Raw genomic sequence first — 21,146 nt, 5'->3', positions numbered from 1 at the left:
TTGCACTTTATCAAGTTTCTCCTGTGAGAGATGGAAGAAGTACTCACATCTTTTACTTCAGTAAAAGTACTAATACGACGACTAATACCAGCAGTCTTTGCAGGGGTTCTGTCTCTTAGACAACCTGATATCGAGCCTCTCCAGTGTTACCCACAAATACAAGTTTGTGTGTGTGTGTGTGTGTGTGTGTGTGTGTGTGTGTGTGTGTGTGTGTGTGTGTGTGTGTGTGTGTCCCAGTTGGATGTTGCTAGAACAGCTGTTTGTCACTGAATGAGGCTCTGAGGGAGAGTGGCTGCCAGCTTTGATGTCCTAATTATCTCTATCTATCTATCTATCTATCTATCTATCCAATGGAAATTTAACAACAAAGTTTCAAAGTTTACATTACATTCATTTATGACATTACGTGATATTGCACACATATTGTGCCGTCACTTTGCATCTTGGGGCACAAAGTTTGATTTGAAATTCCCTCTAATAATCACGTTTGAACCACCGAGCGGCAACATTCGGGTCTGAAAAGTGAAGCCAATGCTGAAGTGCTTTAAACTTGCATTCTCTCTGATGGCTATCAGATGATCGTATAGAAGTCTATGAGAAAATGACTCTTCTTCTCTCTTGATTTATTACCTCAGTAAACATTGTAAACATGAGTTTATGGTCTCAATCTTAGTTACAAGTCCTCTTCAATACAGCATGATGTTCATTTAGTAAATTATGGTCCATTTAGAGTCTAATAGATTTTTAAAAAACACAGTTTGCTTCGGGAGGGACTCTCTCACGATTGACAGGTTGCTGCCACTGCATTTGTCCGCTTTGGCTGTTGTTGATGATCACCGCGCATCAGATCAGCGACTGGGTTGACAAATTGTCTGCCAATAGAGTTTTTGAGGACAAGAGACACTTCTGCTCTCTGAGAAGGGCAAACTGAGAGAAGAGCTCTCTGAACCATTGTCACTGACGAAGAGATCAACGTGTGTGTGTGTGTGCGTGTGTGTGTGTGTATTTGTGTGTGTGTGTTTGCCTTTGAGTGGAGTAACACTATGGCCATCTGCAGTGTGAAAAAGAAAAGGCCTTGGAGCTGTGAACGCTGCTCAAGCAGAAAGACAAGAAGGAGAGAGAGCGTCAGGTGGAGAGAGAGCGAGCAGGAAGAGGAGAAAGTGTTTGGGGGCTGAAGAGACGATCAGGGGGGGTGTGGCATCAGGGAGGGAGAGGAGGAGGGATGAAGAATGAAGGGGGAAAAGGATCTTCCAGCCACAACATGGAAAACACTTTGTGTTGTAGTGACAATGAGGAACAAACAGAGATGAGAAACTGTAAGTGCATGAGATCATCACAACTCTGCTGCATGTCTGCAGAACTCACCCAAAACATTTCGAAACCTGCCGTAGCTCCGTAAAGAAACAACACATCGTACCTCCTCACAATACGTAACTACGTCATAGATATTTATGGTTTATGAATCTGACAGATTTTGATGCTTTTGCATGAGATGGCTCAAAGGATGAACAAACGTTTAGAAGTTGTGAAGAACATGACAGCTCAGTTCTGATCAGAAGGCCATGTGCATGTGTGGTTATTGTGACAGTTGTAGAACAATTGTACTCACTCGTTTGAACACGTGTGTTCAAAAACCAGTGCAATTAGCTTGAATGGATGAGAAATGAAAATCTGTTGTGAACAACAAACTAATCGTTCAAAGATTTGAACTTATTTGTATCATTTATCCAGTTAAAACGCCAAACATTCGCTGGTTTAAGCCCCTTGTTTAAGCTCATGTGAGGACACGTTTCTGTCTTTCATATGACTGGAGAGGGAAATCTTTAGCTTTCAAACAGTTGGCCAGGCTGAATGAGAGATTTGAACACATCCTCTTGGGCTTTCGATACTTGTGATTTACATATTTCGTAATGATCATTATTGTTATTAGCATTATTTAATGTAGCCTTCAGCTGGTATGAAGATGTAGCACTGAACATCATTAAAGATACAATTTTTCAGTCGTGACCCTTCACGAGACGCCAAAAACAAAACATTATACACAAATTAATGAATTCAACCTTTTCTGTTGTGCATTTCATTCCTCGTTTTACAATTGGGTATTTTATTCATTTATTTTTTGTCATTCCTAGGATGTCATCTGTTTCTTTCTTCCTCTGGTAGAAGTTAGGCCTCCACCTACAATATACAATATACTCCTCATCAAACACGTCATTTGCCATCTAGACCTTACACACACACACACACACACACACACACACACACATACATATAAAGCCGAAGATATAATTGTTTCCAAGCAGCTCTTTGATGGCTGAGTCACTGAACATGTCTTGTATCATATCACGATAAGAAGAACATCAGTTTAAAGGCAGCAGCTGTTTCCCTTTCATCCTCTCTCTCTCGCTCTCTCTCTCTCTCTCCTCCTGCATCCCTCCATCCTCCCACTGCTTTCACAATGGTGTGCTAAGCCAGGGAAGATAGGGCAAATCCCTCCTCTGAGCAGAGCAGGCAGGAGAGAGAGAGAGAGAGAGACAGAGAGAGAGACTGAGGAGCTGAGGAGAGAGAGCACCGAGTGCAAAACTCTTCCTCAAACACTCCTCTCACTCCTTCTCTTTCCTTCCATTCATCTGAATCCAACCAATCGGCTTGCAATTCTCAGTAAACTGCCGTCTTCTAGCTTCACCGTGTGCTTCACCAACATATGGTGGTGATGTCAGAGAAGCTTCCTGCTTCCTAAGCTACATGCCCTATACCCTCAAGTTGTGTGTAGGCTGTATCGTCTTCATTTCTGCTGCTCCACCTTCTGTGGGCAAGCTATATAGCATCAGCTATATTTCTCTTTGAAGTGATGTTTTAATTTATTGAAATATATTCATATCAGAAATGCAGTCCAGTTTTGACTAGATAAAAGGAAATAACGATTATTTGTGTTTTTGCCGGCGTTAGATGAGACCATAGATACCGCTCTCATATAAATATAAAGGCAGGCCAGCAGCCGGTTAGCTTAGCTTAGCATAATGAATGGAAACAGCCAATCTGGCTCTGCCTCAAGGTAACGAAATCCACCAAATAGCAGCTCTAAAGCTATCGGAGAGTAAATACACTGCAGTATACTAGCCCGTGTAGGAAATAGGGAATGATTTCGGAGAATCTCTTGGTTGGGAACAGTAACATCCTGCCTGGCAACAGCCAAGAAGTAGTCTCATTACCGCCTGTAAAACAGCAAATCGTCATTTGTGCACTTTAATGTACAGATTTAAACAACATAAATATAATATGTTAATGTGTGAGCTTTGATGTGCTGGTAGGTGGACTTTGTTACCTTTAGACAGAGCCAGGCTTGTTTCCTGTTTCCAGTGTTTGTGCTTTAGCTTTATATTTACAATAACATGAAAGTGAAATCAATATCAATTCTCTCTGCTAGACAAAAAGTAATGTATCAATAGTGAGGAATGTAATTGAATTTAAAATGTTTTGATGCCAGGAGATCAACTGAAATGATCAAGAATGTAATTGCTGATATGAATAATTGGCATTACAAGTGGTCCAAATCAAATTAAATCCAACTTTTGTATAATGGATTACTTTGAGGCTGTTGGCTGCTGTAATCACACACACACACACACACACACTGACTGTGATGCACAATCTCAATGGCATCGTTATCCTCTGTAAAGGAACCTGATTGGAGAAGAGAGGTTTGCATTTAATCTACAGCCAAATAACACGGGGAAATAATATTTCAGTCGAGGATAGTAAAGCATGTTTTATTATTGCTGTGGGACCCAACGTGGCCAGATATGAACCCTTCAGCCTGATGGCACACTGCAGTACAGCTCACACACACACACACACACACACACACACACACACACACACACGTGCACACACATCAGCATCATAAATGGTGCTTTGTCTCCATCTAGTGGATTGTTTAGGCTAGACAAGTGACACAACTGCAGTCAACAATTTGGTTTAGTTGAAAATGATTTGCATTATAATTTTGTGATTTAAAAAAGAAAAAAGTAGGCCTATGTTTCTTCTTATGTGGTCCTGAATCACAGTGAGCTGGGCTGCTTTTTGAGTGTGACTCCCACTATGACTACAATGCGGTTTAGAAAGCATCATGTCGAATCTCATGCAGAAGAAAAAACAAATTATTAAATCAGTATCGGGTGTGAATCTGGTTTGCTTTCGAGCCTGCCTGCCTTTGGTCCCCTGAGGGCCAAACAGGTGCAGGGGCACTGCACTGCGCGTGGAGGCAAGATGCTGGCTTCAGGTGTAGGGAGGAAATCTGTAAATGTCTAAATCCTAAATTGGACAGGCATACAGATAGACATGTGTTCTTTTAGACATAATAGCACATGCTTGAATAAAATGGTTGTGACTATGTCGACTAGGTATTATTTCCTCTCGTGTGTATGACTAGGCTATATGTTATTAATTGGCATGTTTTGCAGGCAAAAATATAATGTTGTGCGTCTTCTTTTTCCGTATTTTAGGAAACATTTCATCGTCATACCCAACAATGAGCTATTTATTTATTCTCTCCATGAAGATTTTTTTATATATAAAATATATATAAAATGTATATAATACATATATATATTATATATGATAAATATATATATAACAAATATATATAGGAAAACAACAACAACAATATAGTATACATTTTCTTGAAGCACATACCCATAAAAACTAAAAAACACATCTACAATCACTATAAAGCGATGCAGGATATTATGAGGGATAAATGAGTTTTGCAACATTGACATTAATAAACTTTCTTGAACATTTGGAGCGTGCGGGGGGGGGGGGGGGGGGGGGGTGTCACGTGAACGCGGCATCAGACGGCGCGTGCACTGTGCTGACGAGCCGTTGGTTGGGGAAACAGCTGTTGGTTTGGTTTGCCTGCGAACACTCCGGTGGTTTGAGAGCAGCGTTTGGGAGGAATAAAAAACTAAACAAAAGTTCAAATTAGACTCGTAACTGACTGGGTTCGCTTTGATTTGAGTCGCCGCTTCTGTTCCGCCAGACGCCGGGAAATGTCATCCGGTGAACGCCACTTTATCCGCGGCAGTTTGTTAATTCACGACAACTAGCTTGTTAGCTACCGGCTGCTAACGCCAGCTAGTTCACGCCAGACTCCCATAGCAACTTAAGCGCGAGACAGGTGTTCCGTCACCGCAGGCAAACTGTCAGCTTGCCGTGCTTCCTGACAGCGCGAGGGGTTCTTTTTTTTGTACCATTTCAGCATGACTCATGTTCACTACAAATTCTCCTCCAAACTCAGCTACGACACCGTGGTGTTTGACGGCCTGCACGTCACGCTGAGGGACCTGAAGAGGCAGATCATGGGCCGGGAAAAGCTGCGAGCCGGGGACTGCGACCTGCAGATCACCAACGCACAGAACAAAGAAGGTAACGGACACGTGTGACACATTTTTTTCGGGGGACTGATTAGAGACGGCTTGAACTGAAACAACTTGGGAAAAAAAAAAAAAACACGTGGTCCGTGTTTGACAGCTGGGTTACGTCACCTCTTTGACAGCGGGGGGTCTAGAAAAGTCAAGCATGAACAAAAAGGGTCTAATGAATGGGCCACATTCCTGCTGCGTTCACGCTCCATGACCCTTACTTTAAACGGCCTGATGGTGGTGGCGATGGTGGATAAGCCCGGTCAGTGCCACCATGCATGTTAATGGTCCCGAAGAGAGACGAGGGGTAAAAATAGCAAAGGTTAGGTATAGGAGTACAGCCTAGTCATGACCATAAGATTAGAGTTCAGCCTGACACACACACACACACACACACACATATAAATCACAAGCAAAGTGATGCATTATAGGTAACATATAGTCACTAAATCAAAAGGCTAGAGAGGGAAAAAAGAGATTACATATTAAGATATGAAGGATTATATCAGTGTGAGATACAACATACGCTGATTTATGTGTTTCCACCGAAAGCACAATAAAATAAGTTGTGCCCCTGCTATATAGTTACAGAAAGTTTAATAAAAGGTCAGTTAAACCATGAGGAACCGTAAAACCATGACGGGAAGGGTTATGTGAGTCAGACTGTTCAGACCTCTTTCATCAGACGGTCTAGCAGTGGTGTGTCACACAGTCTCAATGGAGGATCCAAAGGGCGTCAATATTTACCTTAACTCGGGTTTGGTTGCTGAGCTGTGAAGTTAACATAAAATATTTTTGGTGTTTTGGCGAATAATCACATTCAAAGCATTTTGTCTCATGTCAGAAATGATCTACCTTCTCTGTTAAATTTAGCAGATTTACACAGTAGAAGTGACTAAATGTATCATTTAGTTATCTTCTGAAACTGTTGAGTGATTGATTGATTATTCCATCAATAGAAGTAAATCAGCTGTTTGTTTTTAAAGCAAAAATGCCAATAATTCACTGGTTCCAGCCTCTATGATAGAAAACTGAAAGTCTTTAGGATTTTGTCAGACAACACAAGCCGACTGAAGACATCACCTTGAGCTCTTGATAACTACAATATATATGTTTCACCATTTTATGACCCATCATTGACTGAACGATCAATCCATGAATCAAGAACATAATTAGCAGATTAATTGACAGAGGAAATAATCATCAGCTGTAGATTTATCAAGTCAGAATCATTCTGGTTGCAGTCCCAGACTAGTAGTGAAAGACAGCACTCAAGACCCTGAAGAGGAGAGATATTTCCTCCTGATTAATATTAAGCAGATCCTTCAGACTTCAATATCTCTCTCTTGCGCTCTCTTTTGCTCTCTTTCTCTCTCTCTCGCTCTCTCACTCTCTCTCAGAGTACACAGATGATGAATGTTCGATCCCCAAAGGCTCCTCGGTCATCGTCAGGAGAATCCCCGTCATTGGAGCGAAGTCCAGCTCAAGCAAGACCCGCCACGTGTAAGTGTGATTCTTTTTGGTTTGGCCCAAACTGTAGCTGAATCCCTGCACTGGTATTCATGTCGCTGCTACTGCAAAGTCTAAACCTTTAGCTACCACCTCGGAAAAGTCTACGTGTTGCATTGTCGCTCTTTGAGGACTCCAACCAGGAACTCGGCATTGGATCATGTTAAAAATGAGAGTAAATATTGCACAGTTGTGTTTTGTTAAATCAAAAGATGTCATCAGCCTCAATAAAAGGAACATTTATAAAAGAGAAAAAGATTCTTAATTATTGTCTGAAATGTACGTATTTGATGTTAGAGAGCTACATCATGTATTTGATACTAAATGTCGGTCTTGAGCTCTTATCAGTATAAGAAGAAGAGTGCAGGTTCACACATAGGAGCGGTCCTTGTTGAGTTTGTATAGATGGCAGCGACGTGTGTTTTCAGGTAGAGGATCATGATGAAGAAACCAATGCTATAAACATCACGATGAATCAATACAGAAGCCTGAATCTTTCAGTTGGTGGTCGACCGTTAATGAAACAAGGTTTTTATGAAAACACTTGCATGTTAGAATCTGCTCACAGGAAAAGAGGAGAAGTGGAGCTCCATGGTGACGTTCAGGGGGATTACCCAGATATTAGTCGGGCTTAGACAGGACAACCGGCAGTGGGGTGGTGCTTTATGCACAGGAGGCAGGAAAAGACCTCACTGGAACAGACTGCCGGTCATGTGATCAGCCCCGTCAGCACCATGCAGGCGGGTGGAGAGCAATGAGGGCTAAAGAGTGTTGGAACGCTGCCCACAAGATCAGATGCAGCAAATCAATTCTCCACCTGCACACGCAGACCGACGGTCACTCAGCGTCAGCGTTAGCCTGGACCTTTGAGTCATTTAATGGTTTTACGGTCACATTTTACATTAAACTTAACATCAGATGTTAAACTCAACTCAAGGGAAGTTTCACTGTAAACACAAAACAGTAGTGAGTGATTAGAAATGACTTTTATAGGTCCGTTTTATTGTGTTATTGTGTTATCAACCAATCACGGTTGAGCTTCTATTTATGAAACAACAAGAACATGGAGACTCGATCGTCCAAAGCAGGACGTCAAACTTTATTACCCCTTTCAACCTTTACAAAGGCAGCGCAGACGCCTTTACACATCGGGGGCGTGACGAATAAATGGCACCAAAAGGCGAAATACTTGCCTTGCGAATAATTATGTCCAGGGCTTTTATTGTGAAAGGTGAGAATGAAAAATGTTTCTGTTTTTCTGTTTCAGTGAGCGATCAGATGTCCAGACTCACCAAGCCTTTGGAGCCTACAAAGCAGTACGTAACCAAACCAAATCCCACTGCACCTCTCCTCCTGCAGCCCCACTAAACACACACACCACCCGGTATCGGTGCTTTAACAGTAGTTCAATGTGTGCTCTGGTGGGATTGGTTTAAACAAATGAAACCTCAATCTGAATCATTGAACGCCTCTATTTCCTCTATTGCGGTCTAAGTTCCTGTTGCAAAGAGGAAGTAGTGCGCTTCTCAGGATGGGATTTACGGGGAGCTGCTGCTCTAATATAGAACATACTTTATAGTGACGATACATTTGTTTATATTCTCTCTATTAAAGGCCCTCAGCCGTTAAATAACACGCTGCTGCGTCACCAGACGTTCACTGGGTGTCTGTCTGTGGGTGTGACGGGAGCTGCTCGGGCGGGTCACTCGTTATCATGCAGACCAGCTATTCACTGCTGATAAACCCAACTGTTGTTGTGTGAGCTGCTGGCAGTCATTGCCCAGTCGTCTCTTCTCCATGAGCTGCTGTTTGCCCCTCGGTCACTCGCTCTCTTGGAGATGTATTTGTAGCCTTTTTTAATAGCCGTGCAGCTTGTGCTGATGTACGTTTAAGTTACATTAAAGTAGGTTTTTTTATTTAGTATATTGGATCTCATTCCGGTGTCATCAACCACAAAATAATCAAAATGAATAATCTAGTATCGGGATAATCTAGATCTACAGAGTACTCTGAAGTGAACAGATGCTAGTAAATGTCTCATTAACACCAAACAAACTCTTCAAATACAGGAAGTAAATAAATGTCTCGGGAGCATTTGGACTTTTTAAAATATAAACTATACACTCCCATAAAACAGAGTCCAAAGGTTGGATTCACAGTGTTTCAGGAGGGAATAACCAACGCCTCTCTCTTCAGAAAACCAAGTAGTGCACCGTTGTTATTTCATCAGTTCTGTTTCTGATCCTGTAAACTAGCTGGAACACGTCTCCAAAGCTTTGACTTGAACTAGTGTGCACTGACCTGATTCTCTCTCTGGTGTCTCGGTAGGAGAAGCGTCTTCCACTCGTCTTAGTGCTTTGAGTCTAACGTACTGCACAAACTTTCCTTTCTTTTGTGTTTTTCTGCCAATAAAGTCGTTTGTATGAAGCCGTCTGATGTATTGATTATATGTTTGACTTCACGAGAGAGAGTGACGTTTATACAGATAACACTTTTTGGGATTTTGGATAACAAAATCTTGTGTTCACATTTTCATTTTGCAGGAAAGACAAAAATAACAATAATATTGGGCGAGCTTAGATTGGTACTCCAGCGATTGAGTATTGCAGTTTCACTAAAAACAGATTAAAAGGAATAGTTCAAATCCAAGCAGCAGGGGAAGAGAGATGCTGACTTTTAGTCCCTGTTATGGATCAAGCTTCAAAAACACTTGATCTTTTCTTTCCCATACTGCAACTTGATAGCGTCTTTTATTAGAATTGGCTGAACAAAGCCAGACAGGAAGATCATACTGCCATCAACGATATAATCGAGTGCAGTCGGTCTCTATTCCAGCACAATGGATTTTTCACAACAGTCGCGGTGCTTTGAGCTAAATGCTGATGTCAGCATGCTAACAAACACAATGCTAACATGTTGTTTAGCAGGTATGATTTCACCGTGTCCACTCTGTTGGTGTAGCGTGTTAATATTCACCTCAGGCTGATGGGAATGTAATCATATTTTCAGATATCTTTTCATAAATCTAAGTGTCAAACAAATCCAGCTGAGGGTGGTGCTAGATGAAAAGTAAGGGGACCATTAATGGGATTTATCCTCTGGGGACCATGAATGTTTGTACAATGTTTAAAGGCAATTCATAGTCTTGGTGAGATACTTTAGTCTGGACCGAACATTGAACATAGAAAACCTGATGTGTCCTCATCTGTCACACACATTGATTTTTCTTTTTTTGGTTTTACGATCTACAATCTGTTCCAGCTCATACAGGAACAAACTAAGAACGGGTGCACAGGAACAAATTATTGTAGGTGATACGAGGTACTGAGGTGGACGTTAGGAGAAGAAGAAGAAGATGTTTTTTATTCTACAAAATGCTGTCCTGACATTGTTGGCTTCTTCATTATCATAGCAAGTTCAGAGAGATGAGAAGAGGTAGGAGGTAGTAATCGTGGGATGAGAACAGAAATGTATTCTCCACTCTGTGTGAAAATCACTGCTGGATGCTGGTGGACATCTATACTATCGGTTATTAAAGTCAAGTTATGATTTACAGCAGTAACTGTGCCACCATGTTGCATAGAAAATCACCAGTGGTACCGCGGGTAAAGCATCAAGACTAGCAGGACAAGTGGTAACAAAACTTTGAGCCTTTTTTGTTTTTCTTTTCCACTCGATATGAACATAGAGCTGTCAAGACTTGAGACCTGGAGGCTCTCGTCGTGAATCAGCTAAACTGATTGTGTGTTTAATTGTAACAGATGGATGACCAGAGTTCTTCCAGAGCCATGCCTCTTTTCTCAAAGGTATATTTTTTTTTTATTGCACAACTCTATGCTGGATCATGTGAGTCCGCTTTAATTAAATACTGATCCTCCTGTTTGAAACCTTTGTGTCTATTGCACACATGCATGTGTGTGTGTACATGCAGATGGCTAACCTGGCTGATGTGGAAGGGTCAGAGGAGGATAAGATCAAAGTTATGATAAATCAGTCCACCTACGACATGAAGTGAGTCACATTTTAATCATTTCAAATCTCCTCCTCCGTGTCTCCTTTTTCTCTTCAACTACTTTTCTCCATATTCTTCCTTTTACTTTCCCTTTTCTGTAATTTTCTTTCTTCATCTGTCTTCATCTCATTGTCTGTCTGTCTCTCTGTCTCTAGTTACAACAAGAAGTTTGGTACGGTACTTCCTGCAAACTACACCTGTTACCGCTGTGGAAATACTGGACACCACATCAGGAACTGTCCCGTCAGCGGGGTAAGAGCAGAGCGTGTGGTATCTCTTAGAGGCCGATTCTGTTGAAGTCTTTCTCTATAAAGAAAACGAGTTGATTAGTGTGTCTTAACATTTATGCTACCCAGTATGCGTTATTTGTGTGTTTTGTTGTTGTGTGTGTGGAGCAGGATAAAAACTTCGAAGCCCCCGTGAGAATTAAGAAGAGCACAGGCATCCCTCGCTCCTTCATGGTGGAGGTGGACGATCCCAACACAAAGGGAGCCATGCTGACCAACTGTGGACGCTACGCGATTCCTTCCATAGACATGTGAGACCAAAGAGTCTGTTTGTGTGTCTTTTGTTTTAAAGGAATGGTTTGGCATTTTAGGGGAAAACATAAGGACTGAGAACAAGCGTCAACGTGTAGCCTGGCTATTCCATCTCATCTCTAAAGTCAACGTGTTCTGTCTTGTTTCCAGTATTTAAGCTGAGCTGAGCTAAGCTAAGCTAAGCTAAGCTAAGCTCACCTGCTGACAGTAGCCTGTAACAGACAAACATTAATGGTATCAATCATAACTTTTGTCAAGAAAGTGAGTGTATTTCCCCAAATATTGAACTATTCCTTTAAAGATGATACAGAGGGAAGGTGTGCAAACAATGTAAATGCTGATCAAGAGTGTTTTTACAACTCCAATCTCACACTCTGGTGAAAGGCATCTTTTTATACATAAAAAGTGAATATGAACTTACAGCGTGCACGCTGTTGTCTGTCCGTAGCGCGGCGTACGCCATCGGCAAGAAGGAGAGGCCTCCGTTCGTTCCACAGGAGCAGCCGAAGTCAGAGGAAGAGGAGGATCCTGTCCCCGAGGAACTCCTCTGTCTGATCTGTCTCAACCTGCTGAGTGACGCTGTGGTCATACCCTGCTGTGGAAACAGCTACTGTGACGACTGTGAGTCTCTGCTACACACAAGGGCATTCTGGTCCTGATGTACTGTGTCCATCAAAACGTAGTTTTGTACTGTGGCCGTCTGATATTTACATTTCAACCGTGTTTATCTGTTTCTCAGGTATTCGCACTGCTTTACTGGATTCAGACGAACACGTCTGCCCCACTTGTAGCCAATCAGAAGTCTCCCCCGACACCCTGATAGCCAATAAATTTCTCCGACAGGTGAATTGACTGAAAATACTGTATATTGATGTTAGAGTTGGAGGGGAATGGAGATAATTAAGTTGATCCTAAAAGTGTCTGACCAGGAGCTTGATTGTTTTTTACACTATTGTGTAGAAATGCTCAGACATGATTCAGCTTTCTGTCTGTTTCTCCCAAACCAGGCCGTGGACAATTTTAAGAAAGAGCGAGGCTTCACTAAAACTGTGAAAAAAGGGTGCGGTACCTCCCAATCCCAAAATCCAACCCCGACACCGAGCCCTGTGCCCACCCCGCCCCCTCTCGGTGTGCAGAGCCAACCTCAGAAGTCTTACCTGCCGACCCACAGCCAGCAGGTGAACCTCTTAATGATGTGTTTCGTCTCTGGAGGCAGAAATAAGAGAAGCACTGTACCTGCGTGACTCAGGAGCAAACAGAATAATTACTGTTTTCTTTTCACAATCACATGTTTGTCTGGTCTCAAATAGTTATCTTCTCAACACTGTGGAAACAAATGTTAGAAAGCACAGAATACTGCAGGTTTTAAACGGCACTCTTCGTATTTAAACTAACGTGAATTGTGCATGTATGTTCCATTTATATCTTCACGTGGAGATACCTTTGTTAGTTAATTAGTATGTCTCTGCCGAAGGTTTTCGCAAAAAAGAAACGTTTCCTCTTGTTTGCCCGACTATATTCTGATCCACATACGTTGTCTTGTTGTCTTCCTTCTTTAGGATCCTCTCCTGCACCGCTCACCGGCTGCAGACACACCGCCACCGTCTCAGGTGTGCAGGGCTCCGCCCACAGCAACAGGCCCCGCCTCTTCTCCCGCAACACCGAGCGCTTCCCTCGAGCCTGTGGAAAGCCCCCTGGAGAAACCCGACAAGTACGTACACACGTAAACATACTCGCACACCAGTAACATGATTATGTGGTAGAAGAAGACTCGTTACTGAATGTGCAGCTGGTCAGAGGGATATTTAATGTTACACCCCCTGCTGGAGTACAAGGCAAAGTGATTCAAATGGCCTTTGCGTTTATAGACTGCAATTTGTCAGCCACTGCAGATTTGATGGATAATGACATTTATCCATCAGTCGCCCTGCATGTAGCAGAACAAATGAATAAGGAGTACGTCCACACTAAGCTGGTTACATTACAACAGTTTTTATGTTTTTTTAGCATATAATAAACATTTGGTAGCATTAGTCTAAAAACATTTAGAACCGCCTGCTTTGCCAACAGAAGTTGAATGTTTTTCTATCAAAATGTGTCATTTGTGTGGATTTGACATAAAGAACCGGTGAACAATCAGACGTTACGTTCATGTGGTTCTGTGATGTGTTGTTTATTCAGAGAGGACGAAGAAAAGACAGACGAGGACTCAGCGGCTGCTGCCACCTCGTCTGTACCGGTTTCACCCAAAGACCCCAAAGACCCCAAAGACCCCACTGATGCTCCATCACAGCTGATACCCCTGGTGAGTACACACACACACACACAGCCATACTAACACGTTGCAGCAAAGGTTCTCTGTTTGAAATCTGTGTTTGTTGCTGCTCAGGTGAACTTTACTCCGCTAGTAGAGCCCCAGACAGTCAGTGTGAATCTAGAGCCGCCCTCCTCAGGTGAGAAGCATTCATCATCCTGTCGTCATGTGTTTGGTCACTTTATCTGAGCAAACATGTTATTGATTTATTATTATGTTGAGAACTGCAGTAACATCAATAACACAAATACAACCATTTGTATCCACAGGTCCAGCCCCAAAGCCCTCGGGACCGTCAACGTGGGAAAGGTCAGTGAAGTGTGTGTTTAGATACTCGTCTCTGTTTGACTCTGCCCTCTGTTTCCAGATGTCTTTACCTCTTCCTTCCTCTGTCCCCAGCTCCTCCTCCTCATCCTCACTTTGTCCCACTGGAGGCTGGAATGAATCCAACACCCAGCAGCTTCGTCCCTCCATCTCTTCATATCCAGCAACTCCTCCTCCTCCTCTCTTTCCCTCTCCTCATTTCCACACATTCCTTGCCGCTCAGCAGCCTCTCAGCGGTTACCCCCCTGGATACCCTCCCCCTACGCCTCTCTGGACACTCCCAAACCTCCAGGTCCCCATCCCTTCCCTGTGCCCCTCTACCGCCATCCCTGCCCTCATCCCCAAGGAGTGGTACCAGCATCAGAGAAATAAGAAGGAACGGTAAGGCTTTCCAAGCAGTCATACTCACGAGGATGTCATATGTAAATTCCAGGCAGCAAAGGAAACTATAAAGTGGCCTTATTGAAACTTGGACATTGTGTTTTTAAGTTGATAACTTTGAGTATTTGAATATCTGATTAGATTTAGTAACAGCTGCAGGGCTGTTGTTGTATGAGGACCATACATCGATAGTAATATGAAACACTTGCTTCCTCCTCTGTCTTTGTCCCTCAGGTCACCTCACAGACGCTCCTCCTCTCGTTCTGATTCAAAGTCTTCTAAGTTCAAGTCTTCTCGCTCCTACTCTCGCTCTTCAAGCAGGTCCAGATCCCGGTCCCGGTCCAGGTCCCACGGCAGATCAAGGTATTTAGTGCCTTTTTAATCAAGTTTTGTAAGAATCTTTCGTGTTTTCGTGTCTGTGAAATCATTCTTAAATGTATTGTGTTCCTTTAGCTCTGGTTCTCACTAGCAATGCACATATGACCAATACTGGATATTTGAGATTGATGCCGATATTGATGTGAATCTGATAACATATCGGCCGGTAGTCCTTTAAAAAAATAAAATATGTCCATCTTGATACAGATGTACTGAGCAGGACGTTTTACACTTCAACGTCTCTCACGTTGGACAAAACTTCCTCTTCTTCTATTTTCTAGGCCCCACTCGCCTTACTCGCGCCACAGAGACCTCCACAGCCACTCTCATTCCTCCCGCTCCTACAGCTTCGGTTACAAACGTTCCCCCACACCGTCCTCGTCGTCTTCCCCTCGCGTGGGTTACCGTTCCAGGCCCAAGTCGCCGTCAGATCACCGCAAAAGCAGCCATCACAGTCGGCACCACGGTAGGAAATCGGCTTCGAGCAGCTCCAGCTCCAGGAAGCGAGGGGAACATCACCAGAGGGAAGCGGCAGCCTCGGGGGGAAGTTTACCCGGACACCTGTATGCTCAGCACGCCAATCAGAGTGGCAGCCTGGAGCAGGACAGAGAGCGCTACCTGCAGTGGAGCAGGAATTACAAAGAGTGGTGTGATAAATATTTCAGCAGCTATGTCGGCCACTTCCACCAGCTGCCTCTTCCCCTCCTCAATATTCCTCCTCCTCCTCAGTGGGTGGACGGAGAAGGAAGCGAAAATCTCTCCCGTTCTCACTCGGACTCTCGCGGCCGACTCACCGGTAGACGCGCGGCTCGGGTGGAGTGCCGCTCCCCTCCATCGCTGTCATCCAGTGACAGCCGCTCCCCTCCATCTCAGTCTTCAAGGGACAGCCGCTCCACGCTGTCTCAGTCATCCAGTGACAGTCGCTCTTCTCCAACTCATTCGTCCAACGAAAGCCGGTCCCCTCCGTCTCAGTCGTCCAGTGACAGACGCTCGACGCCGTCCAAAGACGGAGCTCAGCCGAGGGCCTATCAGCAGAAGGGCACTGAGAGGTACAAACGCCCGTCGGTCACACTCACGAAGAGCAGTAAAGAAGTGGAGCTGCAAGAAAGTCGTGAAGACGAGAAGCAGGTAATCACGAAGAATTTGGAGAACCTCAGCCCCGTAAAACATGAGCAAAAGAAGAAACGTGAGGAAGGAAGAGGAGAGGAGTCATCATCCCCTGATGCTGCAGACTCAATGGATGAGTCCAGGAGGGACAAGAGGAGACACAGCACTGGAACAAAAGCCTTCAAGGATGCCACTCCAGCACAGGACGGAGCAACTGCCAGCGATGCCTTAGAATCAGTCCAACCGCCCGCCAAACCAGATAAACGTTCGGATAAAGACTATGAAAGAAAAAGCAGAGAACACAGGAATTTGGAAATAGAGAAAGGACGGAGAAGAAGCAAACATTCAGACTCCAGGCAGGATGCGGGGAGACGGCACAGAGAAAAGCCCAGTAAAGATCCAGACATGGTGGGTACAGACAGATACCCTGGAGGCAGCACAGCTTCTCACTCAAGATCAGAGAGGAATAGAAAAAGAAAAGGAGAGGACACAAAGAGAAGTTCTCTTAAGGTTGAAAACAGCAAATGCCTGAAAACTAACACTGCAGAGGACCCCAAAACCCGCAAGAGTGAATCCCCGAATCCGTTTGACAGAAAGAAGCCAAAAACGGAGAAGAAAAAAGAGAGGAAAACGTGGCATCTGCCAGAGAGAGACATCTGGGAGGGAGGGATAAGAGTGAAACCACAGAAGAAGATAAGTATCAACATCAACCTGGATGGAAAAAGGAAGGAAGAGAAAACTGAAAAACTGGAATTTTCTTATTTAGAGAAAACAAAGGAAGAAATTGAAGAGAAGGAGAAGTTCAACAAAGAGACAAACATTGAAGCAAAGGAAAAGAAGGAATCCAGCAGAGACATGGAAGGTGTGTCTGAAGAAAAACTAAAACCAGATGAAGGAGAGGCAAGACAGAAATGGGAGAAAGCTACCTTCAGAGATGATGAGATGTTGGAGAAAAAAAACATCGGAGAGAAGAAAGAGGACAGAGAAAAGGAGGACTTTGACTTGTGGCATAATGCCCTCAGAGAAGAGGAGGAGGAGGAGACGAAGGAGAGCAAACAGCAGGGGGAGGAAAGAGACAGGACGGAGGCCAGCAAAGGAGAAGAAGAGCGGTCATATGAGGAGAGGAGCGTGATGGGAGGAGAGGAAGGACCAGCGATGGGAGAAAGCACCTTCAAGCAGAACAGAGACAACCCGGCGGGGGAGTCAAAGGAGGACCTGATGGAGGGACAGAAGTGGAGAATGTGGGAGGAAGACGAAGACACGGTGAGGTCCAAGTCCCAGAGGAGCAGAAACGAGAGCCAGCAACACGGACCGAACACCACGGTGGACGACGGCAGGTCAGAATGTTTCTGCTTTAAAGTTCAGCTCCTTCTTGTCCCATTACACCGTGAAATGTTTCAATCTGATCCGCTGTCAAAAAGAAATATCAGAACTATCTCCGCCATTAATACGTTTCACAGTGAAAGACACTCACGTTTTCACCGTTAAACACTTTCAATGTCAGCCAGCAGTAGACGGAAATGTCCAACAATTAAAACTAATATAGATATAAATACAGTATGGATATACGTTGAATGGATCTTGCTGCCTTGCAGACTATAAATTGTGTCTAAGCAGTTGGATTTCATGAAAATCTTGTAATTGTAATTGAATGTTCTGCTCTACATTCTGCTTCTTTTATTCTGCTTCTTGTCTACTCACACGATGATGCGTTTAGCATTATAGTCAACTTTAATTCTTTATAGTCACCATATAATTAGTTTACTTTAAAATATATGTCAGAATAGCACAGAAAGTGTCTCCTCACCAATTCTTTCACGACCGGTTCCACTGGTAGAACCTTTGGATTAACACTTCTCACTAATGTAGAGGTGTGTGTGTGTGTGTGTGTGTGTGTGTGTGTGTGTGTGTGTGTGTGTGTGTGTGTGTGTGTGTGTGTGTGTGTGTGTGTGGAACAGCAGCTACGAGGATCGTCAGGAGAAGAAGACGGTGGTGAAAACTCTGCAGGAATTCCCCGAGGACAGAGCTGCAGACCAAGAGGAGGAGCTCGTGCTCCCACAGGTACAGGTCTGTGGACCTAGATCATTTTAAATCATTTACTTATAAATACACATTGTAAAATGTATTTGAACTCACACACGCATGCATATACACATACACACACACACAAACAAGAATTGCATAAGAACAGATCTGTCTGTGTTGGCCAATCCCATTTTAAAGATTCTACCTCGGGTGATGTGGGTTCTGTGGATAGTTTTGTAATGTTTAAGTTGCATATTTTGCTGATTTGTATCCAGAATCGGGGTTGGGAGAGAGAGAGACGTCTTTCTCCCATTGTGGGTTTCTGAGTGTTATGGAGACTATCTAATCAGTCTGTGATTTTCATAATCCCTTTGCTTAGTTTACAAGGTTGTAGTGAGTTGTTAGTTATGTTCATTTGGGATTTAATGATGTTTTTAAATTGCTGGTGGTGGAGGAGGAACTGATCTCTGACGTCTCCGTCTCTCAGGTCCCTCGCTCCAAATGGGAGAAGGAAGAGTCTGAGAAAGAAGAGCGTGATGAAGCAGTGACCAAAGCTCAAACAGATGCTCTTGTATCGTTTCTACCTTCGTCATCCGTGTTTGTGACATCTGAGACAACCAACAGGGAAGCACAGGATGAAGAAAAGAGAGAGAGGTCAGTGGACAGGGAGAGAGAGAAAAGCCCCGTTCTGTCCAGTTCACACCGAAGTGTGGCTCCCTCCAGCGGCAAAGACAGAAACGACAGCGCCGCGTATTCAGACAGAGACGGGGAGAGACGGCGGGACAGAGAAAGAGGGAGGGAGAGCGAGAGACCGAGGGAGAGGCAGAAAGAGAGCAAAAGATCAAAAGAGAGGGCGAGGGAGGAGGAGAAAGGGAGAGACAGGGAGAGAGAGAGGAATCCCCCTTCCTCCTCCTCTCACTACTCCTCTCATTCAAAGTCACATGACACAGAGAGGAGAGACAGGCAGCGAGGAGGCGACCCGGGCGACACCAAGAGCTCACCTCGTATCAGCAGGAAATCCTCCGCTGGCAGGAGCAGAGCTACCGAAGTGCCCGATCAAAATACCCACAAATCATGTAGAGACACGTTACTGGACTCTACATTTAAAGGCAAAGACCAACCCCACTACTACCGCAATCACCTAGATCCACCAGAGAACAAAAGACACCAGGACAGACCTGCAGGGACCCACCACTCCCCACCAGAGCCCAGAATGAGCAGCCCTGCTCCAGAAGTCACGCAGAACAGAAGTAGAAGTGAGAGCAGGGTTGAAAAGGAGGAGTGGAAGCTCAGGCAGGTAAAGAAAGAAGGCAAAAGGGGGAGAGTTGAAGAGATGGTGGCCGTGAGAGCAGGAGGTAGTCGATGGGAGGACGAGGGAGCGGACGGACGGACCAAGTGGGAGACGATAAGAGAGGAGGAGGAGGAAGGAGAGAGAACCAGCAGCCGCAGCGTCAGCTCATCAGAAAGCCAAGAGAACGGGAGAAAAGAGAAGAAGAAGAAACAACAGAAGAGACACGACGCCTCGGAGCTGCTGGAGGAAGAGGAGCTGAAGAATCCCCAGAAGAAGACGACGACAAAGAGCAGAGACGGAAGGGAAGAGAAGAGCAGTGGAGAGGTGGACGCCGGCTGGAGAGAGGAGGAAGAGCTCGGCTCAGTTATCTCATCTTGACCATCATAAAAAAAACTGTGTTTACTTGAATGATGTTTTTTCCTTTCTCGGTCCACAAAGTGCCTGGATTTATTGTTTCAACTTAATTTTATTTTCCCAGGATACTTTTTGTATCACCGTAAGATATCTCATGAAATACGCATCATCCAAAAATGAAAGTGAACAAATTGTGAAGGAAAAGCACTTTATACTAAATATAGGAAAGCAAATATAATGAAAGCAAATGTTAAACTTTGGACTTGTTGAATGATTTGCTCGTGCTCTGAACTTGCTCAGGACTGCCACCGGTTGATAACGTGAACCTGAATGTTACATTTAGAAGAGAAGTCATTCAGTGCTTTGATTTGCCTCACACAGGAGCACAGCAGTGCTCACAGAGGATTATTGACACGAGTTTGTGATTCATTGGAAAAGAAACTGTGAATATTTATGATTTGAACCTCTGTGTCGTATTTTGTTTTTATTTTGAATTTTGTAAATGTTTAATTTAAAAACTGCTGGATGGATAAATAATTAACCAAAGAGGAAAGTTTATTTTTTTTTCCTGTTTTGAAGGAAATAAAAAAAGAAATAATATCCATAATATGTTGTTTTTTCTGTCTGGTTGACACGTTAGCAACTCTTCTGATTTCTAGAGTCAACAATTCTTTGACGCCATCGTTTTATTCGGCAGCATTTTGCTCCACAGTCTGCTTGTGTAGTAGACTACAGAACCGCTGGTGCTTTTCACCTGCTAACATACAACACTAAACCTAAATCATTGGGACCATCGGGACATTTTACATTTTTAATCACTTTCAGTTTTAATTAAGCAAAACCCCCTCCTCACATTTTCATCATTATTTTATAATATGATTGTATAAAGAGTATAATCTGCAAAAGAAGATAGACTACAGAAGCCTTATAAAAGTAGCTTTAAATGGAAACGAGCCAAAAGATGTTTTGTGTTTTGTAAATGTCTTTTCTTTTCGATGTGTAGTGCAGTTTTATTCAAACATTCTTTTATCAGTCAGTCTTTAAAGGTACAAGATTCAACATTCAGAGCATTCTTTTATAGCATCAAACCACTATTTGCGACGTAAAGATATATATTATATATATATATATATATACAGACAGACAGTATAAGATGTAATGTCAACCTGAGCAGAGAATGAGTGCAGTGTCCAAATATAAAGTATCAAAGTACAGTTTTCACACAAAACAATCTGAGTCCACTGTCATCGTTTGCATTTTGTTCTCAAAATATGACATAACCTAAAATAATACATTGACAGTTAATGTATTTCAGACTCCATGTCGGCGTCTCACCCAGACGTCCCTCCATTCAACAACGCCTCCACTCGTCACATATGTGCCAAGTATAGGGACGCCCATGCTGAATGCAACATTTCCTTATTTTTCATCTGTGCTTCATCCTGAAAAGCACTAAATTATTAATCAAGACATCGATCGAACACGATTT

At 43.5% G+C, this 21,146-nt stretch overlaps 1 protein-coding gene across 3 annotated transcripts; it reads left to right on the top strand.

The window, feature by feature from the left end:
• The first annotated feature begins 4,925 nt into the window (after positions 1–4,925).
• Positions 4,926–20,182, top strand: LOC306709953 (uncharacterized protein). Of its 3 annotated transcripts, none has more exons than XM_079178285.1 (19): positions 4,926–5,427; positions 6,824–6,926; positions 8,200–8,248; positions 10,694–10,738; positions 10,864–10,943; positions 11,100–11,196; positions 11,343–11,482; positions 11,932–12,104; positions 12,223–12,326; positions 12,491–12,661; positions 13,043–13,194; positions 13,665–13,788; positions 13,873–13,936; positions 14,067–14,106; positions 14,197–14,502; positions 14,737–14,865; positions 15,162–17,324; positions 17,949–18,054; positions 18,500–20,182. In XM_079178285.1, exons 1-19 carry the CDS (start codon positions 5,262–5,264, stop codon positions 19,679–19,681), a joined length of 5,394 nt encoding a protein of 1,797 aa, XP_079034411.1. In that variant the 5' UTR covers positions 4,926–5,261; the 3' UTR covers positions 19,682–20,182. The 3 variants fall into 3 exon arrangements, with proteins under 3 accessions (XP_079034411.1, XP_079034412.1, XP_079034410.1); XM_079178286.1 differs by having other exon boundaries at positions 17,946–18,048; XM_079178284.1 differs by having other exon boundaries at positions 17,946–18,054.
• The last annotated feature ends 964 nt before the right edge of the window (positions 20,183–21,146 follow it).

Source organism: Pholis gunnellus (assembly GCF_910591455.1).
Source record: "Pholis gunnellus genome assembly, chromosome: 17".
NCBI lineage: Eukaryota > Metazoa > Chordata > Actinopteri > Perciformes > Pholidae > Pholis > Pholis gunnellus.
The sequence above is the reverse complement of the archived record's forward strand: the minus strand, read 5'-3'. Positions and strand labels throughout refer to the sequence as shown.